Below are 20,052 nucleotides of genomic sequence, written 5' to 3'. Positions count from 1 at the left end.
CTGGCGCTCGCGGCAGAGGCGCGGCGGCCGAGGGCGGCTCCGGGCGGGGCGGCACCGAGGGACACACCCGTCCCTGCAGCGTCCGGCGGCGCCTCAGGGGCTTCCCCCGGCCGGCCTGTCCCCTCCCGGCTGCGGAAGGAACAGCAGGGGCGGGCCTTCTTACCCCTAGGCTGTACTTGCGGTCGGTAGCGGGGCAGCGGGCATTGGCCTTCCAGTGGCAGGCCGGGAAGGGCTTTCCAGACGGGCGCCTCAGGCTCTGTCAGGCCGGCGGGGCAGCTGCAGCAGGCCTGGCTGCGTCTGGATCTGGCCCTCTTGTGCAAGTGTATGTCTGATATCGTTGCCTGCACAAATGTCACAGTTAATTGGGGAAAAAAATCCAATGTTGTGAAGAAGTCTGTCACTTAGTAACATCTGTGGAAGGAGAGGAGTCAGTGTGAAGCCAAGCCCCGGATATTTGATGGAAACGGGGAAGTGTGCAGGAGGTGGGAGGCTAGCTTAAGCTGTGTTGCAGTTTATTGTTAGTGTTTTAGTAAGTACTTAACAGGCGGGGATCTGTCAGGCAAAGAGAACATTTCAAACTCCATGATTTTCTACACAAAGATGAGCTGGAATGCTCTTGTCAATCAGCCACATATTTTTGTTTGTTTGTTTTGGTCTGACCACTATGCAGGCTTTTTCTTCACTTAGATATTTATTCAGTATAAATAAATGTTGCATTGCAGCTTTCGGCAGAGACAGCTGGAGACTGTAGGAAGATACATGCCAGAGTGAGTCTCAATCCCCTGACACACCTGTAAGAGGTAGAACACTGTATGGCAAAGCAGCACTTGCCACAGGCACACCACCGGGTTCCTCTGGCAAGACTCTTCAGCAGCTTGCGGGGAAGAGTTTTATCCCAGTCAGACAACTGTGCCTCAAAGGTGCGGAGCAGCGACTTCCCTATCCATCACTATAATACATAAGCATGTTCAAACTTAACCAGGTTTAGGTTAAATTTATGAGGATGACCACTGTATCTTAATGGGTGCTGCTGTGTGTGTGTAACTTCACTATATGCACCTTTCCTGGATCTCTTTAAAGCTGCCAACTCAGCATAAGCAAGTTGTTCAGTTTGTAGTTTCTGGGTCATGGGTTTATCATGTGCCTTGTCTGCACTATTCTTACAGGCTTTTTTGCTGTATTTTTCTAGCTTTGCGTTTTCTTTTATAGTGTTTTGGAAACAAACCAAGGAATCTCATGATGGAGTTATCTTGATTTCACAGCATTTTGCTCTGAAATCAGAATAGTGAGTTTAGGGACAGAAGAAGTTAGAGGGGAGGGAGAAATTCATTCAGCCTTATGAGGTGCACTCTGTCTTCAAGACACTGGAAAAATAAGATCAGGAAAAAAACAACCACCAGTGCTGTTTCTTTGTCTCTTCTAAACAAAGAAACTATTTAATCAAAATTGTTTATAAAGATGAAATTTACTCAAAATACTACTGAACAGATTGATATTGCTATGCTGGAGGCAGAGAAATAAACATCAGGAGTCTTTTCTCAACCCTGCCACCAATTCATCTGGTTACATTGTTTACCTTCAGTTTTCCAGTTTGAAAAATGGAGAGGGCAATGATTGTTTAGGACAGGAATTATCCTTGTACAGGGCTGTGAACATGCCAAATACTTCTATATGAGGCTTGTGCCTGCTCAGGCCCTTAGCTCTCATGTAGGTTGAGGTAAGAGTTTGGTTTCCCATGTTCTGAGCAAGATGCAAGTTAAGCTGAAGTCATCATGATCTCAGAAGCCAAAACTAAACTACTACTTCCTTTGCCTAGTCTAAGGAGACTGTGTTCACGTGCCAATTCTTAAAATTGCTTTTTCATAGTATCATGTGCCACTTGTGCGACATCAGGGGGTCAAGGAAGTTTAATATCTTGAAAAAGCCTAAATACAGAAGGTCACTTGTATCCTTAGTGTTTAGTGTCTTGCTAAAATATCTGTCGTGAAAGCTCTGCAAGGTAGACATCCCATGTAAGGTGATCAGGGATGGTCTCACCACACACATAAATCTTCAAATATTTTGGAGATGTGTATGTTTAAATGCACTGGTCATATGTTTTCAGTTATGTCAGGTATAAATGATGGAGTGATGTGCAGCACTGAAGTTATTCCAGTTTACATCAGCTGAGAGTAGAGCATGGCAAAGGCTTCTCCTAGCAAAATTCTCACGGGAAATCATTACTAAAATCTTATGCCTTAAGTTGGGAGGCATCCAACAAGGATTCACAGCATGGTATTTCTGGACATGCTCCAAGAAGAGAATGATCCAAAAAAGACCATTTGCTGATGAAAAAAGATCAGAGTTAAGTAGCAAATGTCTTTGAGACTGGGTGTGATGTGTATGTATTGCATAATATATACAAATATTTATATTCTATGTTGAAGTTTACTATGTTATTATTTTCCCTTTTCATATGTATAAGGGTAGCTGGTGAAACAACATCATTTTTTTCACAGAGACATGGAAATTACTGAAGGTCAAAATGAAGGAAGAGTGAAGAAAAAAATCAAGGCATTTTCAAACACGAATCTAGTTAGAGCAGAGAATAATCAGTTCTGTTTTCTTCTTATGTTTAGTATCAGGTTTTGCGTAAGGCTAAGACATCTATCCAGAAGTTGGAGCAAACCTTGTGTGCTTTGCTGAAGATGAAAGGTAACTATGCAAGTATTTGCTTGGACAAAGTGCCTGCACTTGGTTTTTATGTATTTGTTAAACAGAGACAGATAGGTGCACAGCTGAGCATCACAGCCAACTGTGGCTTTAGTTGTAGCAATAAGCAAAGGATAGCGAAAAGTCTATCAACCCACTAAGCACTGCATCTCAGAAATCCCCCTCTAACTCAGTGTTTCCTACTCCCTCCCCAGCCTAGGTGCAGAAAGGAAACAAGTATTTCCTGCTATCCCATGGCAGCAGGCCCGAGTGCCCTTGGCACACTGCTGCCGATTTGCCCCCAGCAGGTGTGGCCTGGTGTGGGTCCCCATGCTGGATCTTTAGGCTCTCACTAAGGAGCCTCACTCACTGTGGGAGCATGTGTGCTCCTCCCGGCCGCAGCAATGTGGTGCAGTGCGAGTCACAGCCGACAGGAGCACCCAGCGGTGTGAGAGCTTGAACTGCAGGCTCTGGTGTGAGGTAGGATTTCCTAGTGTAGGAAATGGAAGCCTCTGATTAAGAGTTTACTCTGATAAAATTGGCTAAGAGAGATGGTACAGTTTTGTTTTCTTTCCGCTTGATGGGTCATCTTCATGCCCTCCTCTGTCACAGCTGTGGGTCAGCATGTGCTGTCAGCAGCTGAGGTAGCTCCTGCTGTGGGGCTTCACACCCTCAACAATGAGCCTTCTGTTTACTGATGCTGGCCACTGCCTCCACTGGCAGCAAGTAGGACTAAGGGCGTATAGGGTAGAGGCTTTGGACATATTTTTTTGTCCCTTCAAGTGTCCAAATTCTTCTCAGCTAGAAGAAAAAAATTGCTGTTTATGCAACTTGCACCTCCAATAATTTACATCAATTAGAAGTCTCAGTGCTTACAATGAACAGTCTTATCTGAAACCACATCTTTGGATGACCCGTAAAACTCAGTCATAGGTAGAAAGAATATTTTGACAGAGCAAAACTGAAGGGATCACAAGCAGTGAGGCTGGCCAAGCAGAGCTTGGAGGTAAGCTTCCCCTTGTATTGACTTGCATATATGTAAAATTCATACTGCTTGTGGTAATCACAGCTTGGATGTCGGGGTTTTTTACATGCAATTCGTTCATTATATGGTAATGACAAAATACTGTATTGACTAGTGCATGCCTGAACTTTGATTTGCTTGTTGTTTTCACCATCAGTTCTGTCAGATCAGTGTTAGGAACAAGGCATTGATTCTAAGTTCCTCAGTGTTCATAACCTCCCAATGATGCTAGTCACATTGTAGGAGAGGCAGAGATTTCTTCTTTCACATTATTTTCCCTCATGAAAAGCTCTGGCTCATGAAGAACCAGTTATTGAAAATACTCTGTTTGGTTGGGGCTGAGGGTGAGTGAGAAGCCAAAAATGCCACTGATGTAACAGTAACCTTTCTGCTGACAACAGAGAGCTACAGTCTGGAGGATGGGAACCCATCCAGCTTGGAGGAAGTCAGGGAGGAATATGTCAAGAGGCAATTCAGCAATCACAGGTAAGGGCTTATACCAGTCAAGAAAAGATGATAATACTTTGCACTTGCTTCCATCCCAGCATCTCTGAACCTCTTTGTCATTGTTACTGTATTTCCAAGCAGAGGTCTTTCATCATGAGAAAAGGATGAAGAGATTTCCCCTGGACCCCTGTAATCCCATGTAGTACACAAACATTCTAAGCATGTTGTTGGTCTCATTTCTAGTCAGTGCTTTTATTTTCTTTCCCTTCTATATAGCTAATCTCCACCAAGGACTTCTCATTCTCCTGCAAAGCAAAAGAAGGAGGGAAAAGCTGGCTTGGAAAGAATGGCCTCGGACTCTGGAGTGACCATGACAGGGGTCCAGTTAAGAAATTGTTCATGTAGCTTTTTTCTTTTGTGTTCTTTCCAGCATTACATCAGCCTCAGAAGATGTGAGTGAAAGTGACTCTGCCATCTGGTATTTGATTCAAGAATGTGAAAAACAAACACTGGAAGAAGATGGGAAGCCAGAACTGATCCAGTTTTCAGACTCTTCTTCCCCAGATCTAGTGGAATTTGAACGGTAAGTGCACCCCACGTTGCCTGCAGTTTTTCAACTTGTTTGCATTAACACTGTGCATTGAGTCGCTGCTGTTCATGCAGCCCTGCTGGAGCCTGAATCTGCCTTGCAGAAGACTTGTGCCAGCAACTTTGGCCCTGCTGGTGATGGAGCTGATCACTTCCCAAGTCCTTTACCTGTGACTTGCATGTGAATGAACTCTCAGCATCATAGCAGTCCCCAGCTTTCAGGCCCTGGTAAATCCCTGAGGATTTTTCACCCCTTCTCAAGAAAAAGAAGAAAATTTCTTTCAACTGTTTCAGTTCCTGTGTGGCCACGCTTTACCACTGTCCATATGACTTTCAGAGTACAATGGAACATACTTGCTAACAGTAGTGCTTTAACAGGCAAGCTCAGGTGAAATAGGAGGTTATTAATCCAGGATGATTTATGCAGGTGTGTGTCTCTGTTTGTGGTATCAGTACCCCCATAAAGTTGTATCCCTGCACTGGGGCTAGATTTTAGGAATGTAGGAATTGCTGCACCAGATGAAATTGTCAAGATTCTAGCTGTATGTGTTCTAGGGAGGTGCAAGAACCAGAGGCAGAGCATACTTTCCCCTACAGTGATGCTCATCCTGCCTCTAATAGCATTGTTATGAGAAGCTTAAACACTGTTGCCCCTTCCCGAAATAGACCCTTAGCTGTTTGCAGCTTGGAATACTTTTTTAGTGGGATCAGAGCAGGCTAAGGCTGCATTCAACTAAGGAAGATCTTGTTGTTCTCAGCCTGCAGGCTGCAGAATACTGGTGGTCTGGAAGATACCAGAAACCATTCCTCAGAATGTCTGCAACACCAGGGAGGAAGGGAACCTAAACTCTTGCATGTGTGTTACACTTAAAACTAGTGGGTGTGAGTCCATAACCCCCTCTAGGATCAGCTCCCTAAGTGCCTTATGCAGGACCTAAAAATCAAAGACCACTGTTCTCCTGTCAGTGGTCCATTATTTTAGCCAGAGATTGTAATGGGTTTTTTCGAAGTTATTAATATCTTAAAAGTGAGTATGTTATACACCACGTTCTTCCCCTTCCCCTAGTCAGACAGCACTAGGAGGTTTTATCTTGCTTTTCCAACAGGATGATTATTTGATTGTAAAGATATGAGAAATAGATGAATGTGTAATCTGTCCTGTACCATCAAGCAGCCAATTTCACCCTAACCATTCCAGAGTTAAGAACATGCAGCGCAGAAGAATCCACATCTGGCATCCTCTTCCGCTGCATCGCCACCATAAACAAACACTTCCGCAGTTCCTTTTCTTTTGCTTCGAACTGCTGCTTATTTCTAAAATTCCCTTGGATCACCGTGTTTTTCATCAAATGGAGCCTGCAGCTGTGCCAGCAGATGGCACCAGCCTCCCACTACGGCTCCTTTTTTTTGCTCCTGTGAGAATCGGAGGTGCCTGTAGTAAGGTATCGTTTACAAGACCTTGAAATGTGCTGAATCAAGATTTTCAGGGTTAGAAAGCTCTGCTTCCTCAAAGACTGCATGACAGAGCTGTAAACACCTGACTTTCCCATTCTTCACGGACAAGGTAGACCAGGGCCTGTACTGTGTGAACTCTGGCTCTTACCCTGTAGTCTTATGGCATGTTGCATTTGGTTCATAGCTAATTCTTGTCAAAAAAAGATCTTTTATAACAGGCATAAAACGACAGGGACTCTTCAGCAAAGAAAATAGCAGTCTTTTGGTGATTGTTTAATCACATTATTTGGGCAGCATCAGAAATGCTTTGAGCTTCAACAGGCTGAGTTTTCTCCCCATGTCCACCAGCAGGAGCTACATTGGCAGGACTGCGCGGTACTCTGTCCGGTGCAAAATGTGTCCGGTGCAAAACTCTTTCCGGTGCAAAACTCTTTCCAGTTGGGAAGGAAATAGTTGAGTTCTGCTTCAAGCTTAATTTCTTTAGCAGAGCAGTCTAATGGTGATTCATATTCTTCTGCCTGAGAAACTCCAGATCCTTTGTTTGGAGCTGGATATCCAGAAACCTTAGTGAGTGAAATACCTTACATGAGAACGCTTATTCCCCTTCCAGTATTTTGTCTCCAACAATGGTGAACAATACTCCAGAGTATGGAAACGAGTTTAAACATGCTTATGTGTGTGTACAAAATTATCCTGTCAATATTGGATTGCTGGAACAAATATTTAAAAATAGTAAAGAAAAGACTAACTCTTTTGAGTTACTTTATCATGCAATACTGTTCAGTTAATCAGGAAATGTGCTCATTTGTGAATCATTTTGAGCCCAAACGTAGTAAAAATGCCTGCTGTTTATAGAACTCTTGTTTGTACTCCTTTGATTTTGTTATTTTCATTTGAGAAGCTCTAAGCATTTAATTAATGTAAAATAACCTTCAGTGTTGCTTTCTGAAGTAGACATTATTATCCTTGGTTCACTGTGCCACACAGTGCTAACAGTACAAGCAGACTTGTTCTGAGATTAGTGACTGGGTTGAAATTATGACACTTACGTTCCACTACCAGTTTCACTACAGACTGCTTAGAATTCAGTCTTAGGGATGCATTTCCTCAGATGTAAAATGCAGGAAATTTAGCTCCCATGCTTAAGTCAGAGCATCCAGACCCGGGGTAGTCTCCTTCTGTCTGCATGTACAAGTACCTAACACCTCAGACAGGGCTTTAAAGTGTAGCGCAACGCCAGTAAATGTCTAAAAAGTGACTTGCAGTGCAAAAGGCTCAGAATACAAAGGCAAGTAGCTGAAAATTGATTAAACTCCAGAATGAGGTCTGCCTGTGCAACAGGTACAACCTGCAGTGCCTGGAGCTTTTGTTGTGAGGCAGTCCTGCTGAAGCTGCGGCTGGAGCCTGTTTTTTGCAGATGAAATCTTGGCAGAACAGAGTTGCTAAAATCTTCAAACAGTGTTGGGCAATCTTCAATAATTGTATGAAGTCTTAGAGGGGGGAGTCAGTGAAGCAGTTACGAATCAGAGCTACTCCTACTACCCACTCTCCTGCTGATTTTCAGTAGATGGCTGCCTCATAGCCTGCTCTTAAGAGATGCTCCCTTTCCTTTCATTCCAGATACCTGTATTTTTATAAGCATACAATGGACCTGCTGATAGAGCATGGAATTGTTTGCACTGGAGAAGTGCCTCTTCCTGAGGTCTCCACAGCTATTTCCCATTTCTGGCAAGAGCTTTCTGAAGAAAGCAGGGACAGCATCTTGCAGTACTGTAGTCAGAGAGATTTCCTCGTGGATTCCAAGGCTTCTGGCCAAGAGCCTGCATGCACTGAAGGGAGCATGAGGGACAGCGGAGGTAACAGTGAGGAAGCCAGTGGTTCCTCAGTCTCCACACCAGAGGAAGTAAGTGCTCAGTAACATACATAGTCTGCCTCGGAAACTCCAAGCCTTCAGATACTAATTGGCTCTGCAGCTTTTAATTGAAAACATACAGTAGTTGTGACTAAGCTTTCTCAAGACCACCTGAATGCATAAGTGGAGACAATAAGCAGTCTTTGAGTAAATGTCTGCACCAACTTTTCTCTTGATAAGATACATAGCAAGCTATAGGAGTGCAGTGGTAGTAATCCTGTGCTGAGTAACAGTTAAATTTACTCATAATTTGCTCCAGGGGCAGGGAGCAAGAACAAGAGTTCCTGTGCTCTGCAAACTCTCTGAGAAGCACAGAAGATCCAAATTCAGAAAGAATACCCAGTTTGCCAAGGCCTGCTGTGTTTTGGGTTGGGTGGGGTTTTTTTATCAAAGCACTTGGTAGCAAAGAGACCAGTTCAAGTGGTACAGGGCCAATGACTGCCTGTACCATGCACCTCTGCAGAGCCAAGAAGTCAGTGATTGAGTAGACCATGGCATTTGTTAAAAAGAGATTGATGACATGGATTAAATAACCGCTAATTCTTTAGAAATGGTTCCTGGAGCACTGATGGCTGAAGCAACTAGCTGCTCAAAGAGATATGTGTCATTTTATTAGCTGCAACAGAGGGACAGATGTCTACCTTTAGCATATAAGGAAATTGCATTGATAAGTTCTTTTTGAGTCACAGGACACAACTCATATTGCTCGTCGCCTTAGGAGATGTCATGGGGATGTTGCATGTACAGCACTTTCTGGCACAGAAAATGTGTGAACTGCATTATGGCAAAGCTTATTAGTCTGTCACAGGGAACATCTTAACTCCTTTGTGAAGTAGAATCAGATTTGGAGAGACTGGCTGGTACAGCTGAGATCTCCAGCCATAAGCAGCAGTCCATGGTCAAGCCTCAAAAGCACTGATACAATTCATGGGTTTTACTGATTTTTTTGGGAGATGTAATAATAAGTCTAATTCCAAGAGGTTGAAGCACAGGCTTAAGGGAATGGACCTTCACCTTGTGTTCTTAGTCATGAAATACAGTTATTCCTTATTATTCCTGTCTCCACAAAACCTCTTGGTTTACTCTAGCTGTAAACATACCTGTTAAATATAAAGAAACAATATCATGTTTTTAAAGACTTTATTATTAAAAATTATGCCCTAGGTAAAAGTTTTAGGTGGCTGGATATGTTGACATCTGAAGTGATTTCTCTGCTAGGTAATGTTTGAAGATGCATTTGATGTTGCTGCTGGTTTCCTTGACAGAAGCAAGACTCAGGGAATGTCTAGCCAGAGGTAAATTACAAAGTCACCCCTTTTGGTAGACACAGTGAGTTAACAGCCCACTGTCAATACTTCACAGCAAGTATTCTGTGGAGTAAGACAATAGCCTACCTCTCTTTTTTGTGCCTAATTTTTAGTAAATGGTTAGAATAGCAGCCTCCAGCAACTGTGCTCACAATAATACTTCCTTTTAAGGTGCAAAAGTGAAATGACTAATGGTCATTTAAAGCAGAATCAGTATGAATCACTTATTAAGAGCAGCCTGTCACTTCAGGATAACTGGGGCCCTTCTGATTTTCTTCACCACTCTGCATAGCTTTCCATTTTTTCAAGTTACAATACTTTGTAATATTTTCCTTTTCACTCTCTCACTCACCAGATCTGTGAGGACCACGAGGCATTCCCTGCATAGATCAGCTAATCATAAACTGTACTCTTATTTAATGAGACAAAAATGATAATTTTTTAACATTTTCTCCCTTAGCTTTTTCAAGTACCCTAATTCAGTCACAAAGAGGCGATTAGGTTCAAGTGTGGTTGACCTGAACAATAACACCAAAGAAACACAGGGCCTATTAAATAATATCTCTTTCCTCTTCAGGTCAAATGAGTTACTTTGAAGAGAACATGTCAGATACAAAGCTGGCACTGTCTTTGATTTTTCCCAGTAGACCAAAGAAAGAAAATGGTTGCTTTCTTCAAGAGGAAAATCACTTTATGACTCATCTTTTATGTATTCTTGCTACTTAGTCTTTGTTAGGATTGTTTCTCTTTGCAAATAGTGTTTTTAATCTGTGAGGGGTTTAATCCCGTTTTCTACTTATATTTCTACATTTAGAGTGCTCTTTAGTCTGAATCTCTTTCTTTCACCACCATTCCAGATTGCACTTTCAGAAGAGAATGAATAAAAATAAGGTTGTTTTGGCTGTTGATCAGAATATACGTGAATGGATAAAAAAGCTTAACAAACATTTATCTATTAAATAACATTTATTAGGTCACAACTGCCATTTGCATTTAAAATAAGATTAAATATTCCTTAATACTGCAATGTGTTGCCATCATCTTTACAGTCTGTTTTAGGTCCCAAATCGTATTAGTATTTCAATAGTCAACATTTATCCTGTTCCCTCCCTTGTAATTCTGGACAGAGGTGTGATGGCAGAACTTTGTAAAATCCCAGGAAGAATATAGAGGTAAGGTCCAGAATGAATAGCTTAGCTTTTTGCCACAGTTACCTGACTACAAACCTACATGTCATTTCATCACCACAGGTTACTTCATTCACTCAAAAACTTTACAAAAGAAGTTCTGAACAACCCTACAAAGTACACTACCCAATAACCATAGTTGCTCTCTGTTTTAATGGATATATACTTTCCCCCAAAACAATGTTACTAAAGCTGTCATGTATCAGTGGATCTATTTGTTGTGACACTGGTTTCTTGAATTGCTGTTCTCTGTTCTTGCATGTTGTCCTTGCATTTGTTAGATAGCATCTCATGAATGCATCCACCACCACTCCTCTCTGCCTTGCTTGGCTATTGTCTTTAACATCGGAATCATCTTGAAAACAATTTGAATTTTTTTTTTTAATTTATAAATAAAATGTGGAGGAGAAAAAGTAAAAAGAAGGGAGCAGGAAATTAAATACACTATCTGATTCTATTTTCAGTTCAGCAATTGCAAGCTGCAATTCTGATAATCCAGAGGATCACCACAGACTTTATCTGCTGGTCACTGACTTCCTAAAACGCCTCTTCTTTGCTAATACACAGTTTTTCCAGGTAAGCTTGCCAAAGGATTCCTTATAGAAGGAGCAATGTATTTCTGTCAGTATCAGAAAGGGATTTCTGTATTCTGTGCTTCTGATCATATTGTCCAGAATGATTACAAATAAGAACTTGGGGTTCATCACTTCGGATGTGTCAGTAGGATTGCCTTTGTAAGAAGCAAAGTGTGAGAGGTTATTATTGCTTTGAATATTATTCAAAATGGCAAATGACATGAGGAATTTTAATTTTTTTTTTATTATTTTTTGCATGAAAGTTCCTTGTGGAAAAGCTTGAGTGATCTCCTCTGAGCAGGCAAAGCTCACTTTGCAGTTCTCCATTAACCCCCAGCTGCTTCATTCTGAGCTCAGTATGACCCACCTTCTGCTTATCTGGGTGCCAGGTTCCCTACTCTGAGACCTCTACTGGCAGGTCTTAGGAGCAGGATATCTGTGTTCTTGAGAGAGCTGATAAGCAGTTCCTGAGCTGCCTCTTGACTTCAGCCTATTGTTGCAGGTTTGCTGAGCCAACAAGTCCTTGGTTCTTCCTCCCGTTCTTATCTTCCTGGCAAGGAGGTGGCTCAGAGCTTGCACGTGGATGAAGAACCAAAAGATATCCCTCAGCCAGAGCATACTTGTTTTGGTTCAGAGTCAACTGTGCCTCCACAGTAGCCATTGGTTTGCTAGTTTCTATTGCCTAGCTCCCACCCAATCTCTGGTACTTGAACAGATGCTCCTTTGAATGAAAATAGAGGGTTTGGGATGAGGGATAGTTGTAACAGAAAACAAAGGAAAAACTTGTGCTGCACCACTATCTGAATCTACAGTGACTGCTGAGTGCCATTTGGTTCCTCCATCTCAGGGAGACAGTAGCACTAGACAAGGTACAGAGGATGCCAGCAGGCACAGCAAAGACATTGAACAGGAACTTTAGATTAGGACTTTTCTACAAAAAAAAGACTGAGGGGTACTGCAAGACCATTTTGTTCCTGCACAGTGTGGATTTGGTACACAGAATGATTATTCATTGTGTCTAACACCAGAAGAACTAGAAAGCACACAATAAAATGAACAAACAACATGTTAAAAACACATTTACAAGTTACCAGATTTAATTCCAGGGGCATCAATCCATGGGCAATTGCTAAATCTGAAGGTCCAAATACAATTTCCAGCTCAGGAGGCCCTCACAGCAGCTTGCTGTAATGTAGGAGCCTATATTGTGAAACAGAGCACACTGTGTGTGCAGTCCTTGCACTTTTTGTCTAAACTTCCGCTCCTGGCCATTGTCAGAGACCAGGCACTGATCTATGCAGCTCTTTGGTCTGTGAATTTCTATGTTCTGCATAAGGGCAGAGCTTTTCTTGTGTTTATGTAAATGACCATGAACTGAGCAGGCCTAGAAAACAAGAAAAGCTTTCGGCAAGATATGGTATTTTCCAGTTTTAAATTTCTTTTGTGAGTGTCACGCCTGGCATGGTCTCATTTTGTCCTTCTCCTTGGTGCATCGTTGAGCCCAAGTCCATCTCACAGCTCCCAGATGAGGTGGTATGGGAAGAGGTAGTGTCTCTTTCAAGGCACATTTAAAATAAGACTAGGAGAATGGGAGCAATGGGAAAGCAGGCAGCAAAAGAACCCAAAGTACTGCAAATTGGCAGTTGACTGTACTCTGTGGGTCCAAAAGGAAATAAAAGGCTGCACACACTTCTTTCATGCAGGAACTTTTAGTTGTCTGTGATAAGACAACAAAAAGGGAGTTTGAGCAGAAATCACCAAGGCTAAATAATGTGAAGGTCATGATCTGCTTTGATTTAGACTGCAGTACAGCACATCCAGACAGTGCTGCCAAGAGGCAAAAAAAAAAATGACTGACAAGATATTTTTTGTTTTGAGAGCAGAAATTTGGATCCATCTCAAAGCAAACAGATTGAGACAGTTATGAAAGTGGTTGCAGAGCAGGGATAGAAGATGTTCCAGCTAGCTTGAAACACACCAACTCAGGCAGCAGCAGAGAGATCAGTATAGGCTACTCACCTTGCCCCAGAATTTGGGCCGCTCAGAGCATCAGAGACTCCTGGACTTAACAGGGAAAGGAACCCGTCCTGCTTACCTTATGGGTATGACTGAACCCCTGCAGACCATTCCCCTTCCCTTGAAATGGTACCTGTGCTGGTGCTATGCTAGCCCAGGAGTTTGGACAGTGCTGGGATATGTTATCTCAAGGTTTAAGTAAAGTCCCGCTACACTGTGCACACACCTTGTAGAAGATACAGGGGTGGGTAGCAGGTACAGTAAGTACTAAAGTAAGGTGTGTGATGTGCATCCGACTGAAATACAAAAGGCAGCCTATGGTCTCCTTTCCTTTCATCTGCAGAGCTGATGAGGTGATGGGTTTTATTGCTGGTCATTCATGCCAGTGCTATGTTATGCCATTTCTAGTAAACTTTACAGGTACAAAGTACTGCTGTTGGATTGTGTATGGTCACTGTTTTGTAGCCACAGAGCTACTGAGCACAGCTCCTCTTGAGCTGCTGCTCTGGCTCTCAAGGCTGCCAAGGGCATGCACCCCACTGGTATTAAAAACTTCAGAAGGACTTGCACAAGATAAGGGAGGCAATAATTTGAACAAGGAAAGGGAGAGCTCTTAAAAGGGTGGTGATGCAAAAATAAGAACAGGAGCATGCTTCCGTGGTACATGATAGAGAAATATTTCTGAACTTGAGATTAGTTAAGCAATCTTGTCATTTTTCAAGAGCTGTTGTCTTAAGGTCACATCATAAGAGAAGCTTAGCAGCAAAGGCAGTAAAGAATTAATTTAGACTGAGGTCCAAAGGTTTTGCCTAAATGAAAGTCAGTGGGTTTTTTTCTAAATAGTACTGAGCACCTTTGTGTTTTCAAAGGAACACTTTCTTTTAAAATTATAGATTTTAGATGAGTCACTTGACAAGCAAGTGGGATTTAGTGCTCCTTAAGCTATACATTTTTAAACAGCACCTATTTTTAAAAGCAGTCTTTCCCTAAAGAGTCCTGCATCAATACAGAAGATGGACTAGAGGGACTGCAAGCATGAACACTTTCATCTTCTAGACTTTGATTTCTCAAGAGCCGCTTATTCTCTGTAAGCTGGTGAAAGAGAAGACCACTTCCTTCTGTTGCTAAAAGTGGAGCAAAGCCTGAAGTAGGTAGAAGTTAAGGCCTCAAGAAGCTCTCATATCTTCAGAGCCTGTTATGTGACACACTTGCTATCACAATCAGTAACAGCTGTCTAAATGACAGAGAGTGGAGCCTGGTGATTTCAAAAGGAAATTGGTTGAAAATCTGAGCCATTCTTCATCAGGCATCTCAGGCACTTGACAAGTGCTGGTTGCTGATTCAGAGAGGAGGGAGGGCTCACAGTACAGTAGCTGACACATCAGCTCTTAACCAAATCACTGTATATTTGAAACACAATCAACTCCACTGGTTTTTAATCCTGCTTGACTTGGGGGGGGCTTTCAGGAAGAAGATCTTCCATACGATTATGAGACTGTGATGCTGAGGTGCACTGAGACCTTCGATGATGAAGATTTCTAAACAGTACCTCTCTTTGCTAATGTTTTGCCAAGCAGTGCCAGGTACACCAGGCACATGAAGAGGCTTCACCTCCTTCAGTGAAGCACTTCTCTGAGCAGTGTGTGGAGACACTGTGTTGAAGTGGTTTGTTACCATTGACTTCTCCTTCCCTCATTAGTACTTCTTGATGTATCAGTTGAGTAATTTATACTTTTTAAAAGTCTTAAAGGTTTTAGCTATTTATTATATCTTAATAAATGTTTTTATCCATCACTATTTAATGTTAAATCTCACCTCACAAATAAACTGAGGCATGTACAGTTAAGTGACCTTACCTAGCATAACCTGTGGAAGAGCAGCAGAGAGGCCACATCAGTGGCAGCCTGCACACTACCATAGGATGCAAGTCTCAAACTGCAACCTGTAAAAATCACCACCCTGACAGTGATTACTTTTCTGGTGCTGTTTTTTAGCTTGGGCTGACAAGGAAAGATGGATTTCCTCACAAAGAGTGGGATGAGGCTCTTCTGTCTCTTTATGAGGACAGCAGCAGTGGGCACCCACTCCCAAATCACCCAGAAAAGTGCAGGCACAATAATACACTTTGGATTATTTACTTTTGAAAAGTGTGTAAAGCTGAGTGATCAGCCCTGTGCTCTTCTTCCATATCTAATTCTTTGATGAGTAGTGCTGCTCAAATAGTGTCTTAGAATTAATGTGCTGTGAAAATGAATAAAATCCTTCACATCTCAGAGCTATCATTAAAGGCTATTCTGCAGACTTGAACAAATTGTGTTCTGATAGTGATTATGTTGAAGTCATCCTAACAGCCGTCACAAACAGAAAGGATAGGTTTCATTTTAAAACCTAAACTAAAGCTGGCACACCCAGGTATTGATTGGTCTTCAGCAGCCAGGCTTTTAGACTGAACCCAAGAGGGCTGGGCTGTTGCCCAGCATTGCCTTGGCGCATAAAAGATGATACATTCAGGCAAACACACGGGAGCCTAGTACTGAAGTACAAGGGAAGAATAAGGGCTACAGAGCCCCTTCTATCCCTGCAGTTGAGGCTGTGATAGCACTCCATGGTGGATGTTTGCTAAGCTGCTGTCTTTTAAATTGGGGGTGGAGGGGTCCTGTTTGGGTTTAAGAGCCCTTCGGAGTTCTCCAGGGTGCAGCCTTGCCATTTTGTGGCCTTTCTAGTGTGTTTCATTTGTACATACTATCATTGCTTTGAGGCTATAGAGAGTGATGGCTTCCCCTCCTCTCCCTCTCATTCCAAAATACTAACCACATGCATTCCCTGGGCAGTCTGGGTTTGGGGACATGTGCTGGTTGAAATGCATGTACAGACTTTGCACGGGATCCAAGGTCAAATTATTCTTTCCTCTAGCTAATACAAGAGACATATATATGTACCTATAGTAATAAGTGTTTACATTAAGTGTTCTGCCTCTTTTCTTATCTTTGTGTAGTTTTGGGGGGACACTTTAGTTTTTCTCAGTATTGAGGTTGCTTTTTCTAAAAGCTTTTCACTGCAGAAATCATACAGATTTTCTCATAGAATCATAAAGGTTGGAAAAGACCTCCAAGATCATCAAGTTCAGATTTTGAGTGAACACCACCGTGGCCACTTGATCATATCACAAAATGCCACATCTGCTTATTTTTTAACACTTTTAACACTTACAGGGATAGTGACTCCACCGCTTCCCTGGGGAGCCTGTTCCAATGTTTAATCACTCTTTCAGTCAATAAATTCTTCTTGTATTTGACCTGAACTTCCCCTGGCACAACTTGAGGCCATTTTTCCTTGTACTAGGTGCCTGGGAGAAGAGACCAACCCCCACCTCACCACAACCTTTTTTCAGGTGGTTGTAGGGAGCAATAAGGTCTCCCCTGAGCCTCCTTTTCTCTAGACTAAATAACTCACCTCCCTCAGCCACTCTTCCACTCATAAGACTTGTGCTCCAGATCCTTCACCAGCTTCATTGCCCTTCTCTGGACTTGCTCCAGCACCTCAATGTTGTAGTGAAAGGCCCAAAACTGAACACAGGATTCAAGGTGCAGCCTCACCAGTGCCGAGTACAGGGGGATGGTCGCTGCCCTGGTCCTGCTGGCCACACTATTGCTGATACAGGCCAGGATGCCATTGGCCACATTGGCCATCTCCTGTTCTATTTGCCACACAACATTTGTTCAGGTTTGTTACATTAATGATTCTTTCACTGTGTCCATCTTAATTACTGCATCAGCTGAGGTCAAACTTGGCAATACTGGCACGTGCTGAGTAGATAAACTTCAAGGGTTAACAACCTTTTCTTATGCTCCCTTCATCGCCACCCTTTTGAAGGCCAGTCCAAGGCAGAAGTTACACAGTGGAATATTTAATTTTCAAATTATTTCTAGCCTGCCACCTACAAGAGAAGACAGTTTTAAATGGACACCATACACTATTGTAAATGCATTCCCTTAATCATTAGACATGAGAGCTTCCGATGCTTCACCAGGAGAATTTTAGGTTAAGACTGGCCTGAACAATCATGCGAAACAATAGGTGTGTTGAGTTAATGTGAAAACAATACCTCCCTCAAATAGGAGCAGGTTTTGTGGGCGGTGTAACGACACTAAGGAGAAGATGAAGTGCACATTACTTTGGTTTCTCCTCTTGCATGATCATAGTTTACAAGAGCACAGGCCAGTGTGTAATGTGGGAAGGTGGTTTCCTCTCCTGCAGAGCCAACTCTACAGAGACAATACCTGTTCTGGCCTGGTGTGTGTGAGGTCTGCTCTGCCTTGGCAGTGAAGCAGCCCTAATTCCTGAACACAGTATTGTTAGGTGTGCACATGTTCCACACTGAGCTCAGTGGTTGGTCTGATGGAAATGTTTCATTAAAAAATCTGGAAAAATGTAGGCTAGCAGGCCACTGGGGCAGTGAGGTGGGAAGGAGCTGGAAGCAGAAGGCCAGCAGGGATGGAGGAATGAGAAACATGGACACATCAGTGGAAGTGCTGCCATTGTAGGGGTTTGGGCAGACCAAGCTGAACAGCACAGAATAGGACCCAGTTGCACAGCCATCTGGGAGCCCCTCACTTTACAACACACTGACCATAACAGAGGACACTCCTACTGCCTGGGTCATGTCTTCTTGTGAGAAAGCTATGAAAATGAGCCTCTGATTAGCTGCTCTAGAGCCAGTGTACCTAGGTACAAGCAAATACCCATCACCGTTTCTCCTCAGCCAGAACAGCAGGAGCACCTGTCTGGATTTCCCAATTAGCTATCTGCCTCTCTGCAAAGCTGCAAGCAGAGTGACCCCCACACCTGGCTGACATCAGTAAGTCTTGCTGCACTCAGGACTCAGTAGCATGAAAGGGAAATGCAGTTGACAAGTAGCTGGCTGTTGTCCCAGCAATCTGGAGCAGCCTTCAAGTGTTCAGTTTTACACCTGAGGATCGTCTGCTTTTCATTTTTTCACTAGGTAGCAAATAAACAGAAGCTGTTTTGCTGTGGTGCAAAGCCAAAGCTATTTCCAAATCTCAAGTGGCCACATGCAGTTAGGAGGAGTGGTGGCCCTGCAGACTAACCCCTGCCTACTTCATTTTAAAATACAGAATTGTCCCCCTGAGGCAAATAAAAGGATATTTTATAAATATATAACTAACATATCAAAGGGGGAATTTTAAAGGGCATTTAGGAGCCTAAGATTGAAACAGGGATGTAAACAGCTTCTGAAAAATGTCTTCTAAGCCTTAGCAACAGGACACGGCTGCCCCCGACCAGCATACCACCACTCCCAGCACCACTCCCTCCCGCCCCTGCAGCTGTCTGCACCTCCAGAGCCATAGGTGTGCTTGGGTAACGTGCCTCTTCTGGGGATGTGTAAAGTTGTGCCCAGCTCTAGGGAGCTTGCAAGCCAAATACAAGATGGGGACACACAGACATGGCAGCAGGCTGGGTGTGCAGGGTGACAGCACAACAGATAGACAATGTTCTCCAGCTGTGGGGTGGGGAATAAAAAGCCAATTCTAGACTGATTTTCATAATCAACTTGTGCCAATGATATTTTTTTTAAGCAGAGCTAAAGCAAATATAAGCCTCTGGCACTTGCCAGCATCCTAACATGTCTTATGGGGAAAAGCAAAAAGATATGGCTGTGGCCATATACCTAACATGGAGACAGCAAAATTACTGAGGGTTCCTCATTTATGGGGAACACACCCTATTGATGTGACTTCTGTACCTCATCCATTAGCTGTATGTCCTGTTCCCATTTAAACCTCTAGCCTGTGGTGGGTCTGGCCAGCAGCAGCCTGGCAGCTTCAGCACAGACACAGGAACATAGTGATGTAGACCTTCAACTCACTTTGACACATGTGCTACAGCACAGGTAAATTTGAGAGAGATGATGAGTAAGGCCATGGATTTGCCTGCTAGAGAGAGCAGCCTGGGAGTATAGGCTGGCTCTAAATGAGCTTAGAGATATAGTCAAGGTTGGGGATGATGAAGAAGATACCAGAGCTGAGATGCCTGGGACTAGTGATATCTAAAATGTGTAATGGTGGAGGGGGAGTCAGATATACTTCAATGTACAAATCATTTTTTCTCTGAAAGACATAACAACCCCAAGATGCAACAAAGACACGGCAATTCCAATAAAACAATTGCCAACAGAGTCTCTCCAATCTGCCCATAACAGCAAACTATTTATACCATAATGTTTCTTTCTTTAAGATGCTAACACTCACACAATTGATCTATTCAGGCTTCATTCCCTCTCCAAGCAAAAAACCACATTATATCTGTTACCAATAAACAAGCCACCTATCACTACAGCTGCAGTGTGGGACCAAAGAACAAGACTGTAACAGGCTTTTCATTGAAACCACACAGTTTTGTTCAGTCCTGAGACAAGAGAGACTGAAGGGGCCATCATACCGTGGCCTTCAGCTGTCCAGTTGAGGGTACAGAGAAGACAAGGTCAGACTCTTCTCAGAGAAGAACCATGAAAGGACACGAGGCAACAGACACAAGGTGAAGCACTAGGAATTCCAGTTAGGCACAAGGGAAAACACTTTACACCATGAGGGTGGTCAGACCTGGAAGAGGCTGCCCAAAGAGGCTATAGCTCTCTATCCATAGCTCAATGGGACACAGTCCTCTGCAACCTGGTCTAGCAGGACCATCTCTGAGCAAGAGCTGGCCCAGGTGACCTCTAGAGGTCCCTGCCAACCTGAATTACTCTGTGATTCTTTGAATACTACCTTCCCCTCACTATAGAAACCACCCTGAGAAATATCATTACAGCATACATTTTATTTATTAAAAA

The 20,052-nt window shown here is 43.0% G+C and overlaps 1 protein-coding gene across 9 annotated transcripts; it reads left to right on the top strand.

The window, feature by feature from the left end:
* Nucleotides 1-53: 53 nt before the first annotated feature.
* STRA8 (stimulated by retinoic acid 8) lies at nucleotides 54-15,484 on the top strand. 9 transcript variants are annotated; one of them, XR_001873035.1, is made up of 10 exons: nucleotides 54-322; nucleotides 723-920; nucleotides 2,619-2,694; nucleotides 4,117-4,201; nucleotides 4,593-4,745; nucleotides 7,826-8,108; nucleotides 9,336-9,412; nucleotides 11,076-11,187; nucleotides 14,179-14,349; nucleotides 14,670-15,484. XR_001873035.1 is itself a non-coding variant. In XM_017804239.1 (9 exons), the coding sequence occupies exons 2-9, from the start codon at nucleotides 813-815 to the stop codon at nucleotides 14,742-14,744; spliced, it is 969 nt and encodes a 322-aa protein (XP_017659728.1). In that variant the 5' UTR covers nucleotides 54-181; nucleotides 723-812; the 3' UTR covers nucleotides 14,745-15,484. The 9 variants fall into 9 exon arrangements, 8 of the variants coding, with proteins under 8 accessions (XP_017659728.1, XP_017659732.1, XP_017659725.1 ...); XM_017804239.1 differs by lacking the exon at nucleotides 14,179-14,349 and having other exon boundaries at nucleotides 54-181; XM_017804243.1 differs by lacking the exon at nucleotides 14,179-14,349 and having other exon boundaries at nucleotides 723-767.
* Nucleotides 15,485-20,052: the final 4,568 nt, after the last annotated feature.

Source organism: Lepidothrix coronata, unplaced genomic scaffold (genome assembly GCF_001604755.1).
Source record: "Lepidothrix coronata isolate B3197 unplaced genomic scaffold, Lepidothrix_coronata-1.0 Scaffold9, whole genome shotgun sequence".
NCBI classification, from domain to species: Eukaryota; Metazoa; Chordata; class Aves; order Passeriformes; family Pipridae; genus Lepidothrix; species Lepidothrix coronata.
The sequence above is the reverse complement of the archived record's forward strand: the minus strand, read 5'-3'. Positions and strand labels throughout refer to the sequence as shown.

What these genes read in the sequence shown, in the direction of transcription:
- STRA8 (XM_017804239.1), top strand. Translation starts at nt 813, where the DNA reads ATGGCAAAGCAGCACTTGCCACAGGCACACCACCGGGTTCCTCTGGCA. An exon ending in CAGACAACTGTGCCTCAAAG is followed by an intron (nt 921 to 2,618) that starts GTGCGGAGCAGC and finishes TCTTATGTTTAG; the next exon opens with TATCAGGTTTTGCGTAAGGC. An exon ending in CAGGGAATGTCTAGCCAGAG is followed by an intron (nt 9,413 to 11,075) that starts GTAAATTACAAA and finishes TTCTATTTTCAG; the next exon opens with TTCAGCAATTGCAAGCTGCA.